Consider the following 23958-nt stretch of genomic DNA (forward strand, 5'->3'; position numbering starts at 1 on the left):
CGGGCCTCTCACTGTTGTGGCCTCTCGCGTTGCGGAGCACAGGCTCCGGGCGCGCAGGCTCAGCGGCCATGGGTCACGGGCCCAGCCGCTCCGCGGCATGTGGGATCTTCCCAGACCAGGGCACGAACCCGTGTCCCCTGCATCGTCAGGTGGACTCTCAACCACTGCGCCACCAGGGAAGCCCTAAATTGAAATTTTTAAAAATTGGTGATCTGTATGACCTCAATACCAAAGAAATATTTACAGTAAACTCACACTTTAATAACAAGAACATAAACTATCAAAACATTTATTTGCTTTAAATAAATTAAATGTAATTGTTTAGAGAGGGTCTCTCTTCTTAAAATATTTTACTAAGTATCATTCTACTAGTTTCAAGTATCAGCTCAGTTTTTTATGTGTTAGAGATAAGGGAATATGATTCTGCTTGGGCAATATCTGATGGCTTAACAATATAGTAAAATTTCATATTGCAAAATTTGGTTTTGTTTTCTAAAGGAATATAATTTGCCTTTTTCTTAAACATTTTTGTGGGACCACTTCTATTAATGTGTCTTTTTTAATAAACCAGGTATATATATTATATATGGTATAACTGGAACACCCCATGATAAATTGAAAATTGGATTTACATTGTAAAATGTAATGTCTCAAATCCACATACGGAGGTTACATAAGGCTAAAAATGTTTCTTCATAACGTAAATGACTAAAATGTAGAAGGTAGTGTTTTAGCACTCTGGAATCAAACACAAAGATGCAGCCAAGTATGTGTCATGATGATGGTGAAGCTGCTTATTGAACATTTTGTAAGGTTAAAAACCTGCTCTCTGCCTTTGCATTATGCTGCACTACTTAGAATGTCTAATGATCTTTAGAAATCAGGTTGCCAGCATGAAGAAGGCAAGGACATATTGCTGCAATAGTTTCTATTTCTCATTTATTTCTATCATGATACACATAATTCTCACACGTGAAGATTATAAAAGTTCACTTAAAATACCTTAAGATGTAGAAACTAATTTAATGCCTGTTTTCCCTGCTTGCAGGTAATCATAAGCACACCACATTAATCCAGTGAAATATTTATATATTATTTTATGTTATATGGAAGGCACTCCATGAAAGCTCACTCACAATATTTCTGAAGATTTGAATGCTGTTTTTTGTCAGTTGACATAAATCTCAGCACTTGTTTTATTTGGAGAAGTAGTAGATCTTCTGCTAAATTTCTATCTATCCTGTCCATTAACTTACTGTACCTACAACCTGTGAGCCTAATGTTAACCTGTAACCTGTTAACCTTGGCATTCAGAATGTCAAGTGGATTTCTTGGGCTAGTCTAAGGTTCTGGACTATCTTTTTCAGTGTGAATTTGACTTTGTTCTAATGCATAACTAGAAGCTTCCCAGGAGATTAGGGATGTATAGGTCATGTGTAGTTTCCAGCATGCAGAGGACTAATGCACTGCTCCATATTTTTAATGAAATATCTCAGACTGGTGATTAATGGTGTAACTTTGGAGTCCAGAGAAACTCTGAATTGAAGGAAAAATTATATCCTTTTATTCCTTAAAAGAACATACCTACCTTTTAATTATTTCCATTATAATCTTCATATGTGGAGAAAAATAATATTTTGCTTAAATTGTCTTAAGATGTGCAAATGATCGTCTAATATCCATATTCTCTGCTAGGATGTAAGCTGATCCTTCTTAAAATATAAAGAGATCTACTAATTAATGGTACTTCTTTTAAATAACACTACTGCATTACTTTGATTGATTTATAATTACAAACCTAGCATCATCCAAAAGGTCTGCAAGGTTCTTATTTCAACCAATTACCAAATACCCCTGCCATTTCATTGTATAAGTATATTGAAGCAAATTATCCATTTGTTGATCTTGAATTGTTAGGTAATATTATCTGTATTTATATCTAGACTTTCAGCATTGCTTAGTATCAGTTTAAATTGTCACAGCATTTATTATTTCATGTTATGTTCATATGCATAGTAACATAAATTTATACTATTATACATTACTTAACTTTTCTATTCCAGAAACGTAATATAATGAAAATGCACAAATATTTGGCAAAATATAAAAAAGAATACCAAGAAAGGCAGAACTGGATAAACTTAAAATAGAAATAGGACAAGATCAAAAAAAAGGAACCTCATATGGTTTATACCCTTCAGTTTCAATTTTGACTTCAAGAATAAGAAAGGAACAGAAACACGGTTGCTTACATGATTTTAGTTTCTAAAATAAAGAAACATAACCAATTAATTAAAGAAAACAAAACTCTTCTTAACATAAATTGCCAAAGAAATTTGTTAAGTAGAATTTCATAAGGAGATCATGGAGCAAAATAGTAGAAAGTGTGAAAATAGTTTTAGAGTAAAAGCAGAAACATGTTTAATATAGTTTTATATTGTACCTTCCATAACATTTATGAGAACTTTTTTTTTTTTTTTTTTTTCGGTACGTGGGCCTCTCACTGTTGCTCCGGCGCAGGCTCAGTGGCCATGGTTCATGGGCCCAGCCGCTCCGCGGCATGTGGGATCTTCCCGGACCGGGGCACGAACCCGTGTCCCCTGCATTGGCAGGCGGACTCTCAACCACTGCGCCACCAGGGAAGCCCTATGAGAACTATTTTTAAATTGAGCTAAAAAAACTGATTTTTGAGAAGGATTAACAAAGGAATAATCTTCAATTTATGTGTAATCAATCCACATAAATAGACAATAATAGATCTTTCAAGCAATCTTCTATAAATATTTTTCTCAGCTGAGATTGTAACAGGAATAAATATCAGAGAGTTTGATGGCATAGCTTCTGATAAAAGCCTGGAAAGATCATAATTTAGATTTGCTTGTTGTGAGTGGATTCATGTGATTGAGAACAATGCAAACAGATTGTAAGGTTAACTTGGTAGTGTAAAAATTTAAGAATTCTTATCTGATGGAAGGTTTTAGAGGAGTTGGTGGAAGCAAAGCCAGATCTTCCTCGTGTAAAAATACGGATTTTACCTTTAAGATTCATTGTCTTGGTATATAAAAACCTTCAGAGTCAAAAAAAAAAAAAGAAGAAGAAAGAGAGAGAAAGAAAGAAATTTACAAACTGGGTGTCAAAAACTCATGGTAGGATTTATCAATATATAGGGGATGTTATGTTAAGCAGGAGGCAAGTTATTTTGAGACCTGAGATATTCTGAGTTCAATTATCTTGCATAACGGCACGGCAGGAGTGTTAACAAGTTCCCTAGGCATCTCATGTTTTCCAACCCTAGTTATCAAGTGCATCTTTTCTGAGGAGTGTCCTGTAACAAAACAGTAAATAATGCCACAAAAGGAGACATTCATGGCACCTTATTTAATGTAGCCGCTGATTACACGGCAAAATCCATGTCTCATCTATGTATCTCTCATATCTTTCTTAGCCTTAGGTTATGTGGCACATTTTTCATGAATAGAATAAACTAAATCTTAAGCTCCAAAGTTATGATAAAATATGGGTGAAGCACATGATCAAATAAAAGCATTTTATATATCACAAGCTTCAACCATCTCTGAACTTCCCCAGCATATTCCAAAGAATATCGGATTAAACAAAGTACCTCTTGGAAAGAGAATAAGAGATAAAATAAACAATCATTTATTGAATAATTCGTTTTAGTAAAGTCTTTTAGGCATGCTTCCTAACAAATGAGAAAGGTAATAACTCTAATGGCTGGGTAATAGAATATTTTGCAAGTTACTTTGTTTCCAGTCAACTCCTTATTGCAAAATTGAAGATGTACCTAATTGAGTTGTTATCAATTATAAGATTAATGATAAATCAGTGTGATGTGATTTTTTTAATGTACTTCAAAAAGCTTTCAAAAATTAAGTAACATTTGTATAATGAATCTCTTTTTTTCTACCTACTTAATTATGAGAACAACTTTCTCAATCATACAGGAAAGGTAGAATATATCTCATGCTGAAACCTTTTAAATTCCAGCAATTCATTCACAAATATGTCAACTAATTGGGGGAAAAGAAGTATCTAAATCATTTTAAAAAGTGATTTTTATAAATTTCTGATAAGCTTTGAGGGGGGTAGCATCTTTTTAAAAATTTTAACTGGGGTACGCATTTCTGATAAATGTGTACTTTTTGAAGTTTATAAACAAATTTGTAATATAATTGTCTTTTTATTCATTAAATATTAATTTTAATTTTACCTCAATCCAGAAGAATTATTTTTAAATCCATTGTCAGGAACTAAAAAGAGCAAGCTGAAAGGATAGATGTGGTGTGTTTTGTTGACTGGAAAAAGAAAACTGCACAACCTAAAAGTTGCAAATTATTCAGAGACATTACTGAGGACTGTAGCCGGGAAGGCAGCCTCTCAGATATCTCTGAGGAACTGTTCCAAAGAGCAAAGGCAGGATCCAGGATACATAGGAGTTTTTGCTAAAAAAAAGAAAACATGTCGTCAGACATCAAAAGATTACTGCTAATCACAAAAAATGTACATCTCAAGTTAACGATTTTAGTGTTTTCCTAAGTATGGGAAGATGCAAGATTCTGGACTCACTGAAATTATTTTTCCGTATGAATTTTTTTAACATCTTTATTGGAGTATAATTGCTTTACAATGGTGTATCAGTTTCTGCTTTATGACAAAGTGAATCAGTTATACATATACATATGTTCCCATATCTCTTCCCTCTTGTGTCTCCCTCCCACCCACCCTCCCTCTCCCACCCCTCTAGGTGGTCACAAAGCACGAGCTGATCTCCCTGTGCTATGCGGCTGCTTCTCACTAGCTATTTTACGTTTGGTAGTGTATATATGTCCATGCCACTCGCTCACTTTGTCCCAGCTTACCCTTCCCCCTCCCCATATCCTCAAGTCCATTCTCTAGTAGGTCTACGTCTTTATTCCTGTCTTGCCCCTAGGTTCGTCATGACCATTTTTTTTTCTTTCTTTTTTTTTAGATTCCATATATATGGGTTAGGATATGGTATTTGTTTTTCTCTTTCTGACTTACTTCACTCTGTATGACAGACGCTAGGTCCATCCACCTCACTACAAATAACTCATTTTCATTCCTTTTTCTGCCTAATATTCCATTATATATATATGTGCCATATTTTCTTTATCCATTCATCTGTTGATGGCCACTTAGGTTGCTTCCATGTCCTGGCTATTGTAAATAGAGCTGCAATGAACATTGTGGTACATGACTCTTTTTTTTTTTTTTACATCTTTATTGAGTATAATTGCTTTACAAGTGTGTGTTAGTTTCTACTTTATAACAAAGTGAATCACTTGTACATATGTTCCCATATCTCTTCCCTCTTGCATCTCCCTCCCTCCCAACCTACCTATCGCACCCCTCCAGGTGGTCACAAAGCACCGAGCTGATCTCCCTGTGCTATGCGGCTTTTTCCCACTAGCTATCTACCTTACGTTTGGTAGTGTATATGTGTCATGCTTCTCTCTCGCTTTGTCACAGCTTACCCTTCCCCCTCCCCATATCCTCAAGTCCATTCTCTAGTAGGTCTGTGTCTTTATTCCTGTCTTACCCCTAGGTTCTTCATGACATTTTTTTTTCTTAAATTCCATATATATGTGTTAGCATACAGTATTTGTCTTTCTCTTTCTGGCTTACTTCACTCTGTATGACAGACTCCAGGTCTATCCACCTCATTACAAATATCTCAATTTCATTTCATTTTATGGCTGAGTAATATTCCATTGTATATATGTGCCACATCTTCTTTATGCATTCATCCGATGATGGACACTTAGGTTGTTTCCATCTCTGGGCTATTGTAAATAGAGCTGCAATGAACATTTTGGTACATGACTCTTTTTAAATTATGGTTTTCTCAGGGCATATACCCAGTAGTGGGATTGCTGGGTCATATGGAAGTTCTATTTTTAGATTTTTAAGGAACCTCCATACCATTCTCCATAGTGGCTGTATCAATTTACATTCCTACCAACAGTGCAAGAGTGTTCCCTTTTCTCCACAACCTCTCGAGCATTTATTGTTTGTATATATATATATTTTTTTTTTTTTTTTTCCCGTATGCGGGCCTCTCACTGTTGTAGCCCCTCCCGCTGCGGAGCACAGGCTCCAGACGCGCAGGCTCAGTGGCCATGGCTCACGGGCCCAGCCGCTCCGCGGCATGTGGGATCTTCCCGGACCAGGGCACGAACCTGTGTCCCCTGCATCGGCAGGCGGACTCCCAACGACTGCACCACCAGGGAAGCCCTGTTTGTAGATATTTTGATGATGGCCATTCTGACCAGTGTGAGATGATATCTCATTGTAGTTTTGATTTGCGTTTCACTAATGATTAGTGATGTTCAGCATTCTTTCATGTGTTTGTTGGCAATCTGTATTCCTTCTTTGGAGCAATGTCTATTAAGGTCTTCTGCCCATTTTTGGATTGGGTTGTTTGGGTTTTTTTTGATATTGAGCTGCATGAGTTGCTTGTATGTTTTGGAGATTAATCCTTTGTCAGTTGCTTCATTTGCAAATATTATCTCCCATTCTGAGGGCTGTCTTTTCATCTTGTTTACGGTTTCCTTTGTTGTGCAAAAGCTTTTAAGTTTCATTAAGTCCCATTTGTTTATTTTTGTTTTTATTTCCATTTCTCTAGGAGATGGGTCAAAAAGGATCTTGCTGTGATTTATGTCATAGAGTGTTCTGCCTATGTTTCCTCTAAGAGTTTGATGGTGTCTAGCCTTACATTTAGGTCTTGAATCCATTTTGAGTTTATTTTTGTGTATGGTGTTAGGGAGTGTTCTAATTTCATTCTTTTACATGTAGCTGTCCATTTTTCCCAGCACCGCTTATTGAAGAGGTTGTCTTTTCTCCACTGTATATTCTTGCCTCCTTTATCAAAGATAAGGTGACCATATGTGCCTGGGTTTATCTCTGGACTTTCTTTCCTGTTCCATTGTTCTATATGTCTGTTTTTTTGCCAGTACCATACTGTCTTCATTACTTTAACTTTGTAGTATAGTCTGAAGTCAGGGAGCCTGATTCCTCCAGCTCCGTTTTTCGTTCTCAAGATTGCTTTGGCTGTTTGGGGTTTTTTGTGTTTCCTTACAAATTGTGAAATTTTTTGATCTAGTTCTGTGAAAAATGCCAGTGATACATAGGGATTGCATTGAATCTGTAGATTGCTTTGGGTAGTAGAGTCATTTTCACAATGTTGATTCTTCCTATCCAAAAACATGGTATATCTCTCCATCTATTTGTATCATCTTTAATTTCTTTCAACAGTGTCTCATAATTTTCTGCATACAGGTATTTTGTCTCCTTAGGTAGGTTTATTCCTAGGTATTTTAATCTTTTTGTTGCAAAGGTAAATGTGAGTGTTTTCTTAATTTCACTTTCAGATTTTTCATCATTAGTGTATAGGAATGCAAGAGATTTCTGTGCATTAATTTTGTATCCTGCTACTTTACCAAATTCATTGATTAGCTTTAGTAGTTTTCTGGTAGCATCTTTAGGGTTCTCTATGTATAGTATCATGTCATCTGCAAACAGTGACAGCTTTACTTCTTCTTTTCCGATTTGGATTCCTTTTATTTCCTTTTCTTCCCTGATTGCTGTGGCTAAAACTTCCAAAGCTATGTTGAATAATAGTGGTGAGAGTGGGCAACCTCGTCTTGTTCCTGATCTTAGTGGAAATGGCTTCAGTTTTTCACCACTGAGGACGATGTTGACTGTGGGTTTGTCATATATGGCCTTTATTATGTTGAGGAAAGTTTACTCTATGCCTACATTCTGGAGGGTTTTTATCATAAATCGGTGTTGAATTTTGTCAAAAGCTTTCACTGCATCTATTGAGATGATCATATGTTTTTTCTCCTTCAGTTTGTTAATATGGTGTATCACGTTGATTGATTTGCAGATATTGAAGAATCCTTGCATCCCTGGGGTAAACCCCACATGATCATAATGTATGCTCCTTTTAATGTGCTGTTGGATTCTGTTTCTAGTGTTTTGTTGAGGATTTTTGCATCTATGTTCATCAGTGACATTGGCCTGTAGTTTTCTATCTTTGTGACATCTTTGTCTGGTTTTAGTATCAGAGTGATGGTGGCCTCGTAGAATGAGCTTGGGAGTGTTCCTCCCTCTGCTATATTTTGGAAGAGTTTGAGGAGGATAGGTGTTAGCTCTTCTCTAAATGTTTGATAGAATTCTGAATGTTTGATAGAATTCTCCTGTGAAGCCTTCTGGTCCTGGGCTTTTGTTTGTTGGAAGATTTTTAATCACCGTTTCAATTTCAGTGCTTGTGATTGGTCTGTTCGTATTTTCTATTTCTTCCTGGTTCAGTCTTGGAACGTTGTGCATTTCTAAGAATTTGTCCATTCCTTCCAGGTTGTCCATTTTATTGGCATATAGTTGCTTTTAGTAATCTCTCATGATCCTTTGTATTTCTGCAGCATCATTTGTTACTTCTCCTTTTTCATTTCTAATTTTATTGATTTGAGTCTTCTCCCTTTTTTTCTTGATGAGTCTGGCTAATGGCTTATCAATTTTGTTTATCATCTCAAAGAACCAGCTTTTAGTTTTATTGATCTTTGCTATCGTTTCCTTCATTTCTTTTTCATTTATTTTTTTATGAAATTTATTTCATATGATCTTTATGATTTCTTTCCTTCTGCTAACTTTGGGGGTTTTTTTTTTGTTCTTCTTTCTCTACTTGCTTTAGGTCTAAGGTTAGGGTGTTTATTTGAGAGGTTTCTTGTTTCTTAAGGTAGGCTTGTATAGCTATAAACTTCCCTCTTAGAACTGCTTTTGCTGCATCCCATAGGTTTTGGGTCATCGTGTTTTCATTGTCATTTGTTTCTAGGTATTTTTTAATTTCCTCTGATTTCTTCAGTGGTACCTTGGTTATTAAGTAGTGTGTTGTTTAATCACCATGTGTTTGTATTTCTTATTTTCCTGTAATTGAGATCTCGTCTCATAGCGTTGTGGTTGGAAAAGATACCTGATACAATTTCAATTTTCTTAAATTTACCAAGGCTTGATTTGTGACCCAAGATATGATCTATCCTGGAGAATATTCCATGAGCACTTGAGAAGAATGTGTATTCTGTTGTTTGTGGATGGAATGTCTTACAAATGTCAATTAAGTCCATCTTGTTTAATGTATCATTTAAAGCTTGTGTTTCCTTATTTATTTTCATTTTGGATGATCTGTCCATTGGTGAAAGTGGGGTGTTAAAGTCTCCTACTATGGTTGTGTTACTGTCGATTTCCCCTTTTATGGCTGTTCACATTTGCCTTATGTATTGAGGTGCTCCTATGTTGGGTGCATAAATATTTACAATTGTTATATCTTCTTCTTGGATCGATCCCTTGATCATGATGTAGTGTCCTTCTTTGTCTCTTGTAATAGTCTTTGTTTTAAAGTCTATTTTGTCTGATATGAGAATTGCTACTCCAGCTTCCTTTTTATTTCCATTTGCATGGAATATCTTTCTCCATCCCCTTACTTTCAGTCTGTATGTGTCCCTAGGTCTGAAGTGGTTCTCTTGTAGACAGCATATATATGGGTCTTGTTTTTGTATCCATTCAGCCAATCTATGTCTTGTTTGGAGCATTTAATCCATTTACATTTAAGGTAATTATCGATATGTATGTTCCTATTACCATTTTCTTAATTGTTTTGGGTTTATTATTGTAGGTCTTTTCCTTGTGTTTCCTGCCTAGAGAAGTTCCTTTAGCATTTGTTGTAAATCTGCTTTGGTGCTGAATTCTCTTAGCCTTTGCTTATCTGTAAAGGTTTTAATATCTCCATCAAATCTGAATGAGATCCTTGCTGGGTAGAGTAATCTTTGTTGTAGGTTTCTCTTTCATCACTTTAAATATGTCCTGCCACTCCCTTCTGGCTTGTAGAGTTTCTGCTGAAAGATCAGCTGTTAACCTTATGGGGATTCCCTTATGTGTTACTTGTTTTTCCCTTGCTGCTTTTAATATGTTTTCTTTGTATTTAATTTTTGATAGTTTGCTTAATATGTGTCTTGGCATGTTTCTCCTTTGATTTATCCCGTATGGGACTCTCTGTGCTTCCTGGACTTGATTAACTATTTCCTTTCCCATATTAGGGAAGTTTTCAACTATAATCTCTTCAAGTATTTTCTCAGTCCCTTTCTTTTTCTATTCTTCTGGGACCCCTGTAATTCGAATGTTGGTATGTTTAATGTTGTCCCAGAGGTCTCTGAGAGTGTCCTCTATTCTTTTCAGTCTTTTTTCTTTATTCTGCTCTGCAGTACTTATTTCCACTATTTCATCTTCCAGGTCACTTATCTGTTCTTTTGCCTCAGTTATTCCGCTATTGATCCCTTCTAGAGAATTTTTAATTTCATTTATTGTGTTGTTCATCTCTGTTTGTTTGCTCTTTAGTTCTTCTAGGCCCTTGTTAAACGTTTCTTGTATTTTCTCCATTCTATTTCCAAGATTTTGTATCATCTTTACTACCATTATTCTGAATTCTTTTTCAGGTAGACTGCCTATTTCCTCTTCATTTGTTAGGTCTGGTGGGTTTTTGCCTTGCTCCTTCATCTGCTGTATGTTTCTCTGTCTTCTCATTTCGCTTATCTTACTGTGTTTGGGGTCTCCTTTTCACAGGCTGCAGGTTCGTAGTTCCCGTTGTTTTTGGTGTCTGTCCCCAGTGGCTAACGTTGGTTCAGTGGGTTTGTAGGCTTCCTGGTGGAGGGGACTAGTGCCTTTGTTCTGGTGATGAGGCTGGATCTTGTCTTTCTGGTAGGCAGGTCCACATCTGGTGGTGTGTTTTGGGGTGTATGTGGCCTTATTATGATTTTAGGCAGCCTCTGTGCTAATGGATGGGGTTGTGTTCCTGTCTTGCTAGTTATTTGGCATAGGGTGTCCTGCACTGTAGCTTGTTGGTCGTTGAGTGCATCTGGGTCCTGGCATTGAGATGGAGATCTCTGGGAGATTTTCACCATTTGATATTACATGGAGCTGGGAGGTCTCTTGTTGACCAGTGCCCTGAACTTGGCTCTCCCACCTCAGTGGCACACCCCTGACGCCTGGCTGGAGCACCAAGAGCCTGTCCTCCACACGGCTCAGAATAAAAGGGAGAAAAAAAAGAAAGAATGAATGAAGATAAAATAAAATAAAGTAAAATAAAATAAGGCTATTAAAATAAAAAGTTATTCTTAAGAAAAAAAAATTTTTTAAGTAATAATAATAATAAAAAAAGGACAGACAGAACCCTAGGACAAATGTTAAAAGCAAAGCTATACAGACAAAATCACACACAGAAGCATGCACATACACACTCAGAAGAAGAGAAAAAGAGGGAAAAAAAATATATTATTGCTCCCAAAGTCCATCTCCTTAATTTGGGATGATTCATTGTCTATTCAGGTATTCCACAGAGGCAGGGTACATCAAGTTGATTGTGGAGATTTAATCCGCTGCTCCTGAGGCTGCTGGGAGAAATTTCCCTTTCTCTTCTTTGTTCACACAGCTCCCAGGGGTTCATCTTTGCATGTGGCCCCACCTCTGCGTGTAGGTCGCCTGAGGGCGTCTGTTCTTCGCTCGGACAGGACGGAGTTAAAGGAGCAGCTGATTCAAGGGCTCTGGCTCACTCAGGCCGGGGGCAGGGATGGGTACGGATGTGGGGCGGGCCTGCGGCAGCAGAGGCCAGCATGATGTTTCACCAGCCGGAGGCGCGCTGTGCGTTCTCCCGGGGAAGTTTCCCTGGATCCCGGGACCCTGGCAGTGGTGGGCTGCACAGGCTCCTGGGAGGGGCGGTGTGGATAGTAACCTGTGCTCGCACACAGGCTTCTTGGTGGCGGCAGCAGCGGCCTTAGGGTCTCATGCCCGTCTCTCGGGTCCGTGCTGATAGCCATGGCTCGTGCCCGTCTCTGGAACTCCTTTAAGCAGCGCTCTTACTCCCCTCTCCTCGCGCACCAGGTAACAAAGAGGGAAGAAAAAGTCTTTTGCCTTTTCGGCTGCTCCAGACAGTTTCCCGGGCTCCCTCCTGGCTATCTGTGGCGCACTAGCCCCTTTTGGCTGTGTTCACGCAGCCAACCCCAATCCCTCTCCCTGGGGTCCGACCTCCGAAGCCCGAGCCTCACTCAGCTCCCAGCCCCGCCCTCCCCGGCAGGTGAGCAGACAAGCCTCTCGGGCTGGTGAGTGCTGGTCGGCACCGGTCCCGGGAATCTCTCTGCTTTGCCCTCCGCACCCCTGTGGCTGTGCTCTCCTCCGTGGCTCCGAAGCTTTCCCCTCCGTCACCCGCAGTCTCTGCCCGCGAAGGGGCTTCCTAGTGTGTGGAAACGTTTCCTCCTTCACAGCTCCCTCCCACTGGTGCAGGTACCGTCCCTATTCTTTTGTCTCTGTTTGTTCTCTTTTCTTTTGCCCTACCCAGGTACGTGGGGTTTTTTTTTTTTTGCCTTTTGGGAGGTCTGAGGTCTTCTGCCACTGTTCAGTAGGTGTTCTGTAGGAGTTGTTCCACATGTAAATGTATTTATGATGTATTTGTGGGGGGGAAGTTGATCTCCGCGTCTCACCCTTCCGCCATCTTGAAGCGCCTTCTTCCTTATGCATCTTAACTATCTAAGGCCAGTATCCTGTTTTTCTCCATCCTGAATTCCCCTCAGTGTGTACCATCAGGGCAGCTGCAGTGGCTGATGGATTGATGCAGGCAACATTCGTTGTTTACTGAAATGGTAGTCAACATTTTTTGTCCACAGCTTCAACTGGAGCTAATGGAAGAGTTTCAGTTATTAGTGATGACAAAATCTTAGTATGATTACCAGGGAGGCTAATGCAGGGTATATGACAAAATCATGGGAGGAGGGACCAAGAATTTGACAATTCAGAGTATGAGAAAATTGTCTATGTAGTAATTAAAACAGCTGATAGTTATGACTGTGATGATGCTGGAATGACGAGGAGTGAGTTAAGAAATAAAATCGTCCAGCAATGAGGGCAACTAGGAGCAGTAGATTATGTAGTGTGATGATGTGAGATTCAAAGTTTAGGGAGGAGGAAAGAGGAAGGGAGGATTATCTGGAACTAGCTCTGAGGTGCACAGAAGATACATCCCCCATCTTCCTGCCCTAGAAAAGGGAGCAAAACCAGCTACAGTTGGAGAGATAATAGGAACTCAATATATGATTGTTCTGAGTCTACTTCAGTACTTCACTTCATAGATGAGGAAGTTATTTTTAACGTTTTGCAAATTCATAGTTACTAAATTGTGAAGAATTTTCCAGTGCAAAATGTGAATATATATAAACACAGATTAGTCCCGTACACTCTCTACAGATTTATTAAATTCATCACTCATATTTAGAATAATGAATCTCAGGCATTAAAAATTCCTCCTACAGATAACAAGGTAAATTATATCTTTCACTTTCTAAAATGGTAAGTACATGCATTTATTCTACTTCTAAATATGTTCAGCAGAAGAATTAAATAGGAAAAGGTTTTTTATCTTGTATGTTATTAATGTAAATCAGTAATGGGTAAATAATATATTACTTTTGCATACATATATGGGAGATGAAACAAATCTAACAACTGGACTCTTTAAAAAAAAGAGTTTTTGAACATTGTTCATTCATTCATTCATTCATTTTTGCCACTTCACTGATTTTTTGACATAAGTAGAAATTCTGACTCCTTCTTTTGTATTCGACATCTGGTTGCCAATGGCGCTGGGTCAGGCTAGCCCCCGGGGCGGACAGTACAGTACACCATTTGATTTGCCTGAATTTGAAACCAAATGCTTTAAACGAGTGTATTTAAACTTTTCAGAAAGAGAAGATTAAATACTAGTATTAGGGGAAAATATTTTTCCCTACAAATTCCTTGGCTTGCTTTTATCAGGCAATGAAAATTTTATAATATAGCATTTTTATTTTGCCTTAACTGCCAAGAAAGTCAAAGTAAAATTTGGGGTTCAACTCCAGCAACAAGATATGTGTTTGGACACAATTATTTCTCATGGTTTAAAATGTCTTTAGTTCTGTTTATAGATTTTAGTGCCCAATTTAACATTGTGTTTAAGTTTATAACATGCTTAATATCTTTTAGGAAGAAGTACCATTTTAATAAAACCATAAATATTTTATGTTTTTCTCCTCTTAGTGTTTGCTCTTCATATGGCATCTGCCTTCTATTTTTTCATGAAAAACAGAACAATTAAGGAAAACTGTAATACTTTTTACACTTAAAAACAATTCAAAAAGCCTGTGATAATTTTTCAACTAGGAAAGAGTTCACTTATTTCCCATATATCACTAATTCTATGTTTTAATAGAAAAAAATGCCTTTAAATACAATATTTACTAATATTAAATTGGTTAATTTATTACATTTAAAAATTCCTAGCTGTTTCTACTTTTTTAATATAGATTGCGTCAAAAGATAAGAAATAGCAGAAGTAAAACAAATTAATCACTGAAGGAGTAATTAGTAAAACTTTATTGTGCACACACCAAAAACACAGCTTGAAAACTGGGAGCTTTCAAACCAAAACACAAAATGAGGCTCAGAGGGATATTGTTATAAAGCAGCTTATATAGTAAAGAGTGACTATCCTTCACAGTGATTTTGTCTTAAATGATAGGGAATTGGTTAGTGGTTACCTCATATCAACCTTGGGAAACAGTTTAAGTTTTGCTTATGATTTCCAGAGGCATAAGCAAGAGATGACCCAGTTCAAGCTAGTCTTGCAAAATAAGCTACATTAAGCTTTGCTTGTAGGACTAAACTGGTTTTGTCTGCTTAGGGAATTTTCAAGGCTGGTCTCCATTTTTTAAAATTTTAACAGTAACTTGTTTTGTAAAACAACTTATTCTTTCTCTGTGATTTAAAAATATATTTTGAAAATAATGGATCAGCTTTAGACACATATAAAGATTACTTTCTTCATATATGAAGTCCACTAACCTTTCTAGGAAATAAAATTAAATCTATTTTTAAGAATGAGACTAACTAGGAACCAAATAGAACAGGTAACTGCTGTGCTATTATTGTATGTGATCTGGCAACTCAATAAAACTGTTGGAGTAGAAATACAGAAAAGATGATTGATGAAGAAATGCTCTCTCTCCTGTACCAGTTCACATTCAAGTTAAAATGTGAACACGGAGAATTTGGAGAAAGCAGTTTAACAGCTCTAGATATTTTCTTGATTAATACTTCTACCTTAAAATACAAATTTCAACAATTAAATGATTTTCATTCTGAAGGAAATGGAATTGCAAGTAATTGTTTTAATTAACCAAAGAATTAAAAAACTACCTATTTTTCATCTTCTTAAGTGGATCAAACTCTTAGGAAAGGAATGAAGTGGCTGCCTTGGGCAGAGACATGATGAATATAGATCAAATCAAAATGTGATATGACTTGTTCCACTTAAATGGCTTTTTAGAAAGCTTGCTCTGGGTCAAAAAAGAAAAAAAAATGGTGCAAGAGCTTGGTAAGTTTCGTGTGACCTGAACTCAAATTCAGGTAAACACATGTAGCCTGAGTGCATTAGCTTGTAAATATACCCAGTTCAGTTCACTCACTTAACAGACATTTATTGGACAGGAACGAGTTGCCAAGCAGGACACAAACTGTACTTTCAAAAGTCTGTGTGTGTAAAAGAAAATGACAACACACACTATGCTTTCAGGACAATTCAGTCTAATGGAGGGTATAAACAAAGGAATGATGGAAAGCAAAGCAAAGCAAAGATCCTGTGACAGCTACTGTGATAGACATCAACACAGATGAGAAACCGGAGGGTGGGAGGTAAATTTGAACTCTGGAGGAGCAGGAAAGCTTCACGGGGGACATACTGAATTGGGACTTGAAAAATATCCAGTTATGGAGAAGTGGATAAGAATTTCAGGCATAGGGAACAGATGATGAGAATGCACAGAAGTGGCATGTTTTCAGAAACATGGAAATTTGGGTAATTCTTGCACGGTGAAGTGGTGTGAAATAGAGCTATAAAAGTAGAATTGAATTGTATCATGAAGTGGCTTATATAAATGTGAATTTTGTTCCAAGCAGAGATTGAGGAATCAATAAATGTATTATTTTGTTTTGCTTTAATTCAAGAATATCAATATTTTTAATTTTAAAATATTTTATAAGAATAACAGTGGATATGAAGAATTAATGTAAGGAGGAAATGGTTATTGTGATGTGAGCTACAAGTCTATTACAGGAGTGATCACAGGGAAAACAGGTTTAAGAAACATCTCTGACATAGCTGATTGGATATTGAGGAAAAGGAAGATAGAGAGTTTAGTGATAATGTAGGTTTATTGAAAAAATGAATAATATCTATCAGTGAAGATAAGAAAACTTACTTGGTAAAGCTGTATAAATTCAAGAAATGACATATCAAATTTTTGCCGTCTACACTGAACAATATGGATAATTAATTATGCTCTCTTTTAGGATTGCAAGTAGGGAGACTCTCATAGGTGGTATACTTTAAAATATGTGTGCAGAGGACTGTCAGAAGTACACTCTCTTCCTCTAGAACCTGAGAAAAAATTTTTAAATTTGCAGGGCAGGTATAGAGACACAGATGTAGAGAATGGGCATGTGGACACTGGGGGTGGGGAAGGGGAGGGTGGGACGAAATGGGAGATTAGAACTGACATATATACCCTACCATCTGTAAAATAGATAGCTAGTGGGAACCTGCTATAAAGCACAGGAAGCTCAGCTCTGTGCTCTGTGATGACCTAGATGGGCGGGATGGGGGGGGGCATGGGAAGGAGGTCCAAGAGGGAGGGGCTATATGTATACATATAGCTGATTCACTTCGTTGTACCACAGAAACCAACACTACATTGTAAAGCAACTATGCTACAATTAAAAAAGAAAAAAAATGAACCAGACTCTTACTGAAACGTAGATAATGGCAGTGTGAGGTTGTATCTTACCATTTAAGACCGTGCATGTATCAGATATTTATTTAAGAGGCTGAAATGTTTAAAGGAATTTTAAAATATATTTTGTTCAATTCATCTTTAAATATTTGCAGTTTAGAAAGCCTAGACTGTAATCACCCACCAGAGACAAAAGTATCTCATAATAGTTGACAGGGGAGATTCTTTACCCATATATCTGGGTTCAAATACTTCCTGTTATTTATTAGCTGTGTGACTTAGAGCAAGTGACTTATACTCTCCTTGCTGAAGTGTCTTCATCTGTAAAACAAGAATGATAATAGACAATACTATTATTAGTAGAGTACTGTAATTACAATGAGGAATAAATAATAAAAGTAAACACTAAGAGTGCCCTTAGCAAAGACTAGTAAGCACTGATCTAAGCATTTTAATACATGTTCTTATTAATTCCTTATGAGAAGCCCACAGATTATGTATTATTACCCTATTTACAGATGAGGAAATGATGGGAGAGATGCTGACTGACTTGCCAAGTCAAGAAGCCAGTGTTTGGCAGACTCACTCTTTGAACTCAAACAGTCAGGGTTCACTGTCTGTCTTACAACCACTTTATTTCCTGATTCTTTCATGGGTGATTTTATTTTAAGCTTTAAAGGTAGGTGAGCTCACATATGTAAAGTATTTAAATCTTTACATGTATGTCTGGCATTGACTAAGTGCCAGTAAATGTTAGTTGCTTTTCTTACTACTACTCTTTCTACTACAATTTAATAGTTAACCTATGAATGTCAGAAACTGAAGTGCCTGATATACATATAACATCTTATGTGCATAAATGCACAGCATCTTCTCATCAGTGTAACTGATACTTTGTTAGAGAAGTCTCTATCACAGCAGCTTGTTACTAGTAACATTCTCTCTCTCTCTTTTTATACACCTGGCTTATTGTTTGTCTGCTTTAAACTACATAAGAGAAGAAAGTTTGTCTACCCTTTTTCTGTTTCATACCCAGCAAACAGCTGGACACATCATAGGCCCTTAGTAAATATTTGTGATAAATAAAGGTGAACACAATAGAAATAAGAAGAAAATGATCTTTTTTCCCTTAGTAAATATTTTTGATAAACAAAGGTGAACATAATAGAAATAAGAAGAAAAGGATCTTTTTCTTCCCTCAGTCACTTGCATAGCCTATCAACAACATCGAAATGAGGACACAGTGCATTATTTTTCTATAACCATTAACAAGGTGACAAGCAGGCCCTTGGCATAAAGAATGTGAGCATAAAAGAATTGTAAGAGAGGGCTCTCAGGCCCCCTTAATGGTACCATTGCCTCTCTCGCTGGATTACCTACCTCCTTTGTCTCAAGAGAAGCATAAGAAGGCAAATATATTTCCTAGAGTCACAGCCAAGATGCAGGTCAGCTCCAGAAAACTATGAAATACCTGCTACAGGAGATTTCTTGGTTTTGGAGGAAAAATATTTGAATTCAAAGAAGAAATTTTTCTTCCTCCAAAAGAGATATGTATACTAATATATTGTGCAGAATAATACTTACTTACCCTTATAGACTTACATATCTTATTTCTATTTGAGAGTTAATACTACCAGATAACTTTTCTCCCCTTCATGTTCTCAGCAAGAATAAACCATAAGGAGTATTGATATGTTTATTTTAATATCTGAAACTAGACCCTAGTTTTCAAAGTTTGGAGCACAGAATTATAATATAAAGAAACATGAAGAGGGAATATTTTTTAAAAAGAGTGAAAACCAATGATTTATTAGTGGAAGTTATTTTCTTATATGGAGACCTTTGGAGAAATGAACACAAGAAAGAAGATATGAAACCTTCTTAAATGTCAATTTTTTGGTAAGAAGTAATTTCTTGGTACTGATTTTCACCTAAGAATGTGTTTGCGATAAGATTTATAAATTGTTTAGGATTGATTGAAAGAGTTGCTCTTAGTCTTATCATATATTTTTTATCACATATGTAGATTTTAATTAATCATGTTATAATTAATATATGAGTGTATATTGTGTAAAAGGTCATGCTGTGGACCTAAAATGTATAAGCCATTGTTCTAATCCCAAAAAATGTCATCGGGGTGATATATCAGTATAATGCAGAAAGGACAGTGTGATTCGTCAGTGAAAACAATGCTCTTACATGCATTGCATTTTGTTTACCAACAACAGTTACTCGATTTTGACTCAGTTCACCTGATCACATTTTAATAAATCAGTAAAACATACTGATGTCACCTGAATACAGTGTGAAGAATTGTCTGTGACCTCTGATAGCTATATGTTTATAGCTTTAGTCAGTAAAATGATTGCTGTTTTTACCATAGTAGAATTTTAATCTAGATACAAAAATTTAATTCAGAGGGGAAATTTGGTGCAATCATGTAATGAAAAGGAAAGAATGCCAGGGATAGAACCTCAATAGGATCTCTCTGGTTAGAGTAAGAGAAAGAAGATTGATATGTTGTAAACAAAGAGACGTGATGATGAAACTCTCAATTCTAACCCAGAGCTCTTTCTCTAGTAAATCAAATTAAATACTTATTGCCTTTTTAAAATGGACTTTTCTCTCATCTTAAAATATTTAATAAAGTAATACTTATTTTAATATACTTACATAGTTCTTATAGTGTACATTCTAATGGTTATGCTTTTTTATGCTACAGTTCACAGAAACTTATGTTTAGTAATTCAAATATGAGCATATAGTGTCATCAATTTTTAAAAATCTAAACAACAGTCATATATGTTATATCATGAAAATATTGAAATATATGAATGAAAATTCAACCAACATATTTTTACAATGTTTTGAACCATGAGGTGCTTTATAGGCTTCTGTTCTTTCTTAACATTCAAATTAATTTTATTTAATTCAAAGCTCCTTCTTTAAATATAGGGGCAACATGTATTTAATTTTGCCAGTTTAAAATAAAATATTTTTGTGCTTTAATTAGCCATTCTCTTTGTGCAGTATCCTTACTGGGTATACTGTAAATATTTGCAAATAGTCCTTACTCCACAATCCATATTGTAAACAGAATTTGAATACGCCCTTTGAAAGGAATGAGGGAATTAATTAAATATATTTCATATATTTTCAAAAATGAACGTCTGCAGCCTAGAAATACCAATGCAAAAAGGACTAGATTTTTTTTTAATTGCAGGTATAACACTTTTGATTTGTTGCAAAAATAAATGAGTTGCGATGAGACAGAATGAAATTAGCGTGGTTTTGTACAGCTGTGTCTCACTTCAGAGAATAAATCTATTCTTGAAAATGCAGAAAATTACTTTAAAAAATTAAGCCTTAGTTTAGACATACTAGCAAACCCCACTTTTAAAGGAACATTTGTTTGTGTATGTGTGTGTGTGTGTGTATGCGTGTGTATCTTTGCTCAGTGCTTTGCATATAGTCAGAAGGGACAAAACAGCTTTAGGGGAAAAAAACTATAAAATCTTTATTATGTATATCCAAATCACAAATTTCAAATTCTTTTCTCGAAAGAATTTTTATATGGCTCATGTATGAAATCACTTGTGTATTTACATTGACATAGAAGTAACAAAGCACCTACATGTTGAGGATGGTATTGGGAGAGATTTTAATAGAATTTCAATATCTAGATTACAATCTCCATGAGGACAGGTAATATTTTATGTTTTGATCCCTGAAATGTTCCAAGCCTGTATGTCGTACAGAGTGAGCACTCAATATATTCATTATTCTCAGAATACTTTTGTTGAATGAATGAATGGACAATTTGTAAATGATCACCATGCTTGTTTTAGATAATAAAAATGAGAATGTAGCCAGTTGTAAGTTACTTGTTTGAGACAGGTAGTGGCAATACCTAATACATAGGTTCCTAAGGCAGTGATATTGTCTTCAGTAAAATATTTTATTCTTAAGTGCTAAATCAATGATAAAAGTAAACATCTAACCAAGGTTATTTGTACTAAAATGTTATACTCTTTTATTCTATATACCTCCTTTCTTAAATCATCCTATGATTTACAAAGCATTTCTCCATGATCTAGATACATAAAGTAATATCAATTTTATTATGACAATTTATTTGTCCATTCAATAAACACTTAGTAAATGCTTTCCTTCAGCAGTATGCTAAGTAGTGGGAATAAAATTGTGTACACGTGACTGCCACAGTCCCTGCCCCATGGACATCTCCTCTTGTGACAGAAACAAATAAAAAACAAGTAAACACATACATTAGCAAAATAAATTTGTCTTGTGATAGTGCTTTGAACAAAATTGATGGAGATTGGGAGTTTGGGGATTGAATGAATCTGTAGTTACAGTGATCGGGGATGCACTTTCAAGGAAGTAACATTTAAGCTGAGATCTGAAAGTTGCAAGTTCAGCTTAAAAGTGACTTCCCCATTTGTATAGGGTCTAAAATATCTCCAAAGGCAGGCATCTATGCCACTGGGAGGGGGGCAAGGAGAGAGGTTACTACAGCTGTGATGTGCAGTCATCAGTAGAGTTGGAAATGTTTGCATCGAGTAGTTAATTCCTATTTACCAAAATGGAAACGTCCCTATTATGTCAAATAGTTATTATGAGGCACCCATATTTTTTATGTTGTTCAACCAATGTTTGGGATGTTAAAATAACTGCCTAATAGAAAACAAAGAAATAGAATTTTAATAATACCCAAGCAAGTGCAGTATAAATTTATATATCAAATCTTGACTATATTTCTATTTTTTATTTGATTTCTTTATTTTATACATGTTTCCCAGGATAGTCCACTGGTCTTACAGTCTGACAGGAATGTAACAGTGAATGCAAGAAATCACATGGGGCAGTTAACTGGACAGCTGACAGTAGGTGAGTGCTTTGGGGTAAAGATTGCTCATACCATCTTACTCCATTTAAAACTCTGTGGTTGTTTAAATTGGGAAAAGCAGAAGTATATTATTTCTCTAATATATATTTAGGCATCCCATTCCAGACCAATTAGCTTGCACATGATTTGATTTGTCATAGGCTAGCTATGGTCATTGTTACTCTTGTCATTATGTTATTGTGATACTGAATTATGTATATTTTACTGTTATTACTCTTGAATTATGAAATGTACCACTTTCCTAACAATATCTCCCTAGTATATGTTAAATTATAGTAAATAGGCTAAAACAAACATGAGATGTAACATCTATGTATCCTTTATCTGCTTATAAAATTAGAAAAAATAATACAGTAATTGAATATAAAAAATCTTAACATTGATCAATTACTTATAAATTTGATGTTGAAATTATATATATCTTAAGGTTTATAGGGTTTAGAAGTTGTAAATATAAGTTTATGATAAAATATTACTAATGTTTTCTCATATTGTCAAAAAATTAATTTAGAGATTCGTTAGTGGCATTATTATTTGACTGAATTTTTATAAGAAAAAAGGGAAACTAAAAGTCAGTTGTAATTATGTAAAATGATACAAAGACTTGATCTGTGTGTAATTACTAGAATATTTTTAAAATACTGTATTTTTCTGTGGGAAAATTACCTAATACTTACGGATATTGTATATGTATGATAGTATATTATAAAGAGTAAATTGCAATTTTGAGGGCTGAGTTATCCTTATCTTGAGAAATTAATCATCATCTAATGCAAATGTATGTTTCCAGTATTTCTAATTAAATTACAAGAGTATGACATGTGAAATGTGAGATTTATAAACATGAACTTGATTCTGTCCACTTATTTCTAGGTATATGAAACACTTTTTGATGTTACTCACTTTAATGAAGCCAAAAGTGAAACTTACATTGTGGCATATGTGTATTTTGAAAAAATATAATTGCATTTTATTATAATTATTAAATTTTATTTTGCATTTTATTTACGTTATAAAAGTTGGTCAGTAGATACCTATCAATTGCTACATTTGATAGTATTTTGTGACATGATATCAATTACAGGGGGGGGGGCTGTAGATAAATGGATTAAAAATTAGAGAAAAGAAATGTGTCTGTGGACACAGAACTGATTCAGAAGCACCAGGTGCTTAATTTAAATGTCCATGCCAATTTACTATTGCTATGTTGGAACTGCAGAAACAGGCCTAAACTGGGCAGATTTTCCATATCATAATTTTTTTTAACGTTGAGAACTCTTTAGCTAGATAGAACTTTATTCTGCATCCTTTTCTTGGTTAAAAAAAATTAAAAAACGTCCATAGTGGAAATGCCAACCTGTAAATTAAACACGCAAAGACCATATACCAATGTCCACTGTCACATGCAATCACTACATAACTACTGTACTACCTATAGAGCAAAGCGGCTGTTTGATTTTATGAAGGATAATCAAATGCCATTTACATTTTGCTACCTGCTTTCCTGCAGTAAATAAAGAATAATAGTATTGTGATTGTGTTTTCAACCACTGTTCCAAGTTGATTTTAACGTAGAATCAATATTTTCCAATTACACGAAAAGAAAGAGAGAAGAATGAAGAGGAACAGCAAGGGTGATAGGTTAGGGAGAAAGATTAAGCTTAGTTTTAAATGAAGCAAGTCTATTTAATGATGCAGCATCTTATTTCTGTGGATAGAAACATACTCATTCCAGTGAGGCTTAAGCTGAAAACTGTTTAATATCCTGGTCCTCTGAGTGTACTGTTGGTGACCTCCATCTTTTCACTGTTTTGTATGTTTCAATAAACATACAGAGAACAAAGGAAGAAGTAGATAAAGGGGAGTAGGTCAGGGATAATGTATTCATTTTTGGAGTCAAACCATATGGGACTCCAAAACAATAATTATCTCTTGGAGACTCACTTTTCTCATCTCTAAAATAGAGATACGGACATTTATTTAGAATCATACATAAGAATTGGGGCAATTTCATTGTCTGCAAATCTTAGGCAATTAAATCTCGAATTGGTTATTATTTGGATGATGGTGATTGTAATTTTTGGTATCACTTAAGTTACAAATACATTGCTATCATGTGAAAAATTT

General features: G+C 35.6%; 1 protein-coding gene across 3 annotated transcripts in view; it reads left to right on the forward strand.

Annotated features, from left to right (window-relative positions):
* Window positions 1-23958, forward strand: part of SGCZ (sarcoglycan zeta) — a 908802-nt gene that overhangs the window by 792875 nt on the left and 91969 nt on the right. For all 3 annotated transcript variants that reach the window (XM_027122721.1, XM_027122723.1, XM_027122722.1), the window contains one exon: window positions 21725-21812. In XM_027122721.1, the coding sequence (XP_026978522.1) occupies window positions 21725-21812 (88 nt within the window). The remainder of the gene's footprint in view (window positions 1-21724; window positions 21813-23958) is intronic.

Source organism: Aethalodelphis obliquidens, unplaced genomic scaffold, assembly GCF_003676395.1.
Source record: "Aethalodelphis obliquidens isolate GAN/ISIS:26980383/991018 unplaced genomic scaffold, ASM367639v1 scaffold25, whole genome shotgun sequence".
NCBI lineage: Eukaryota > Metazoa > Chordata > Mammalia > Artiodactyla > Delphinidae > Aethalodelphis > Aethalodelphis obliquidens.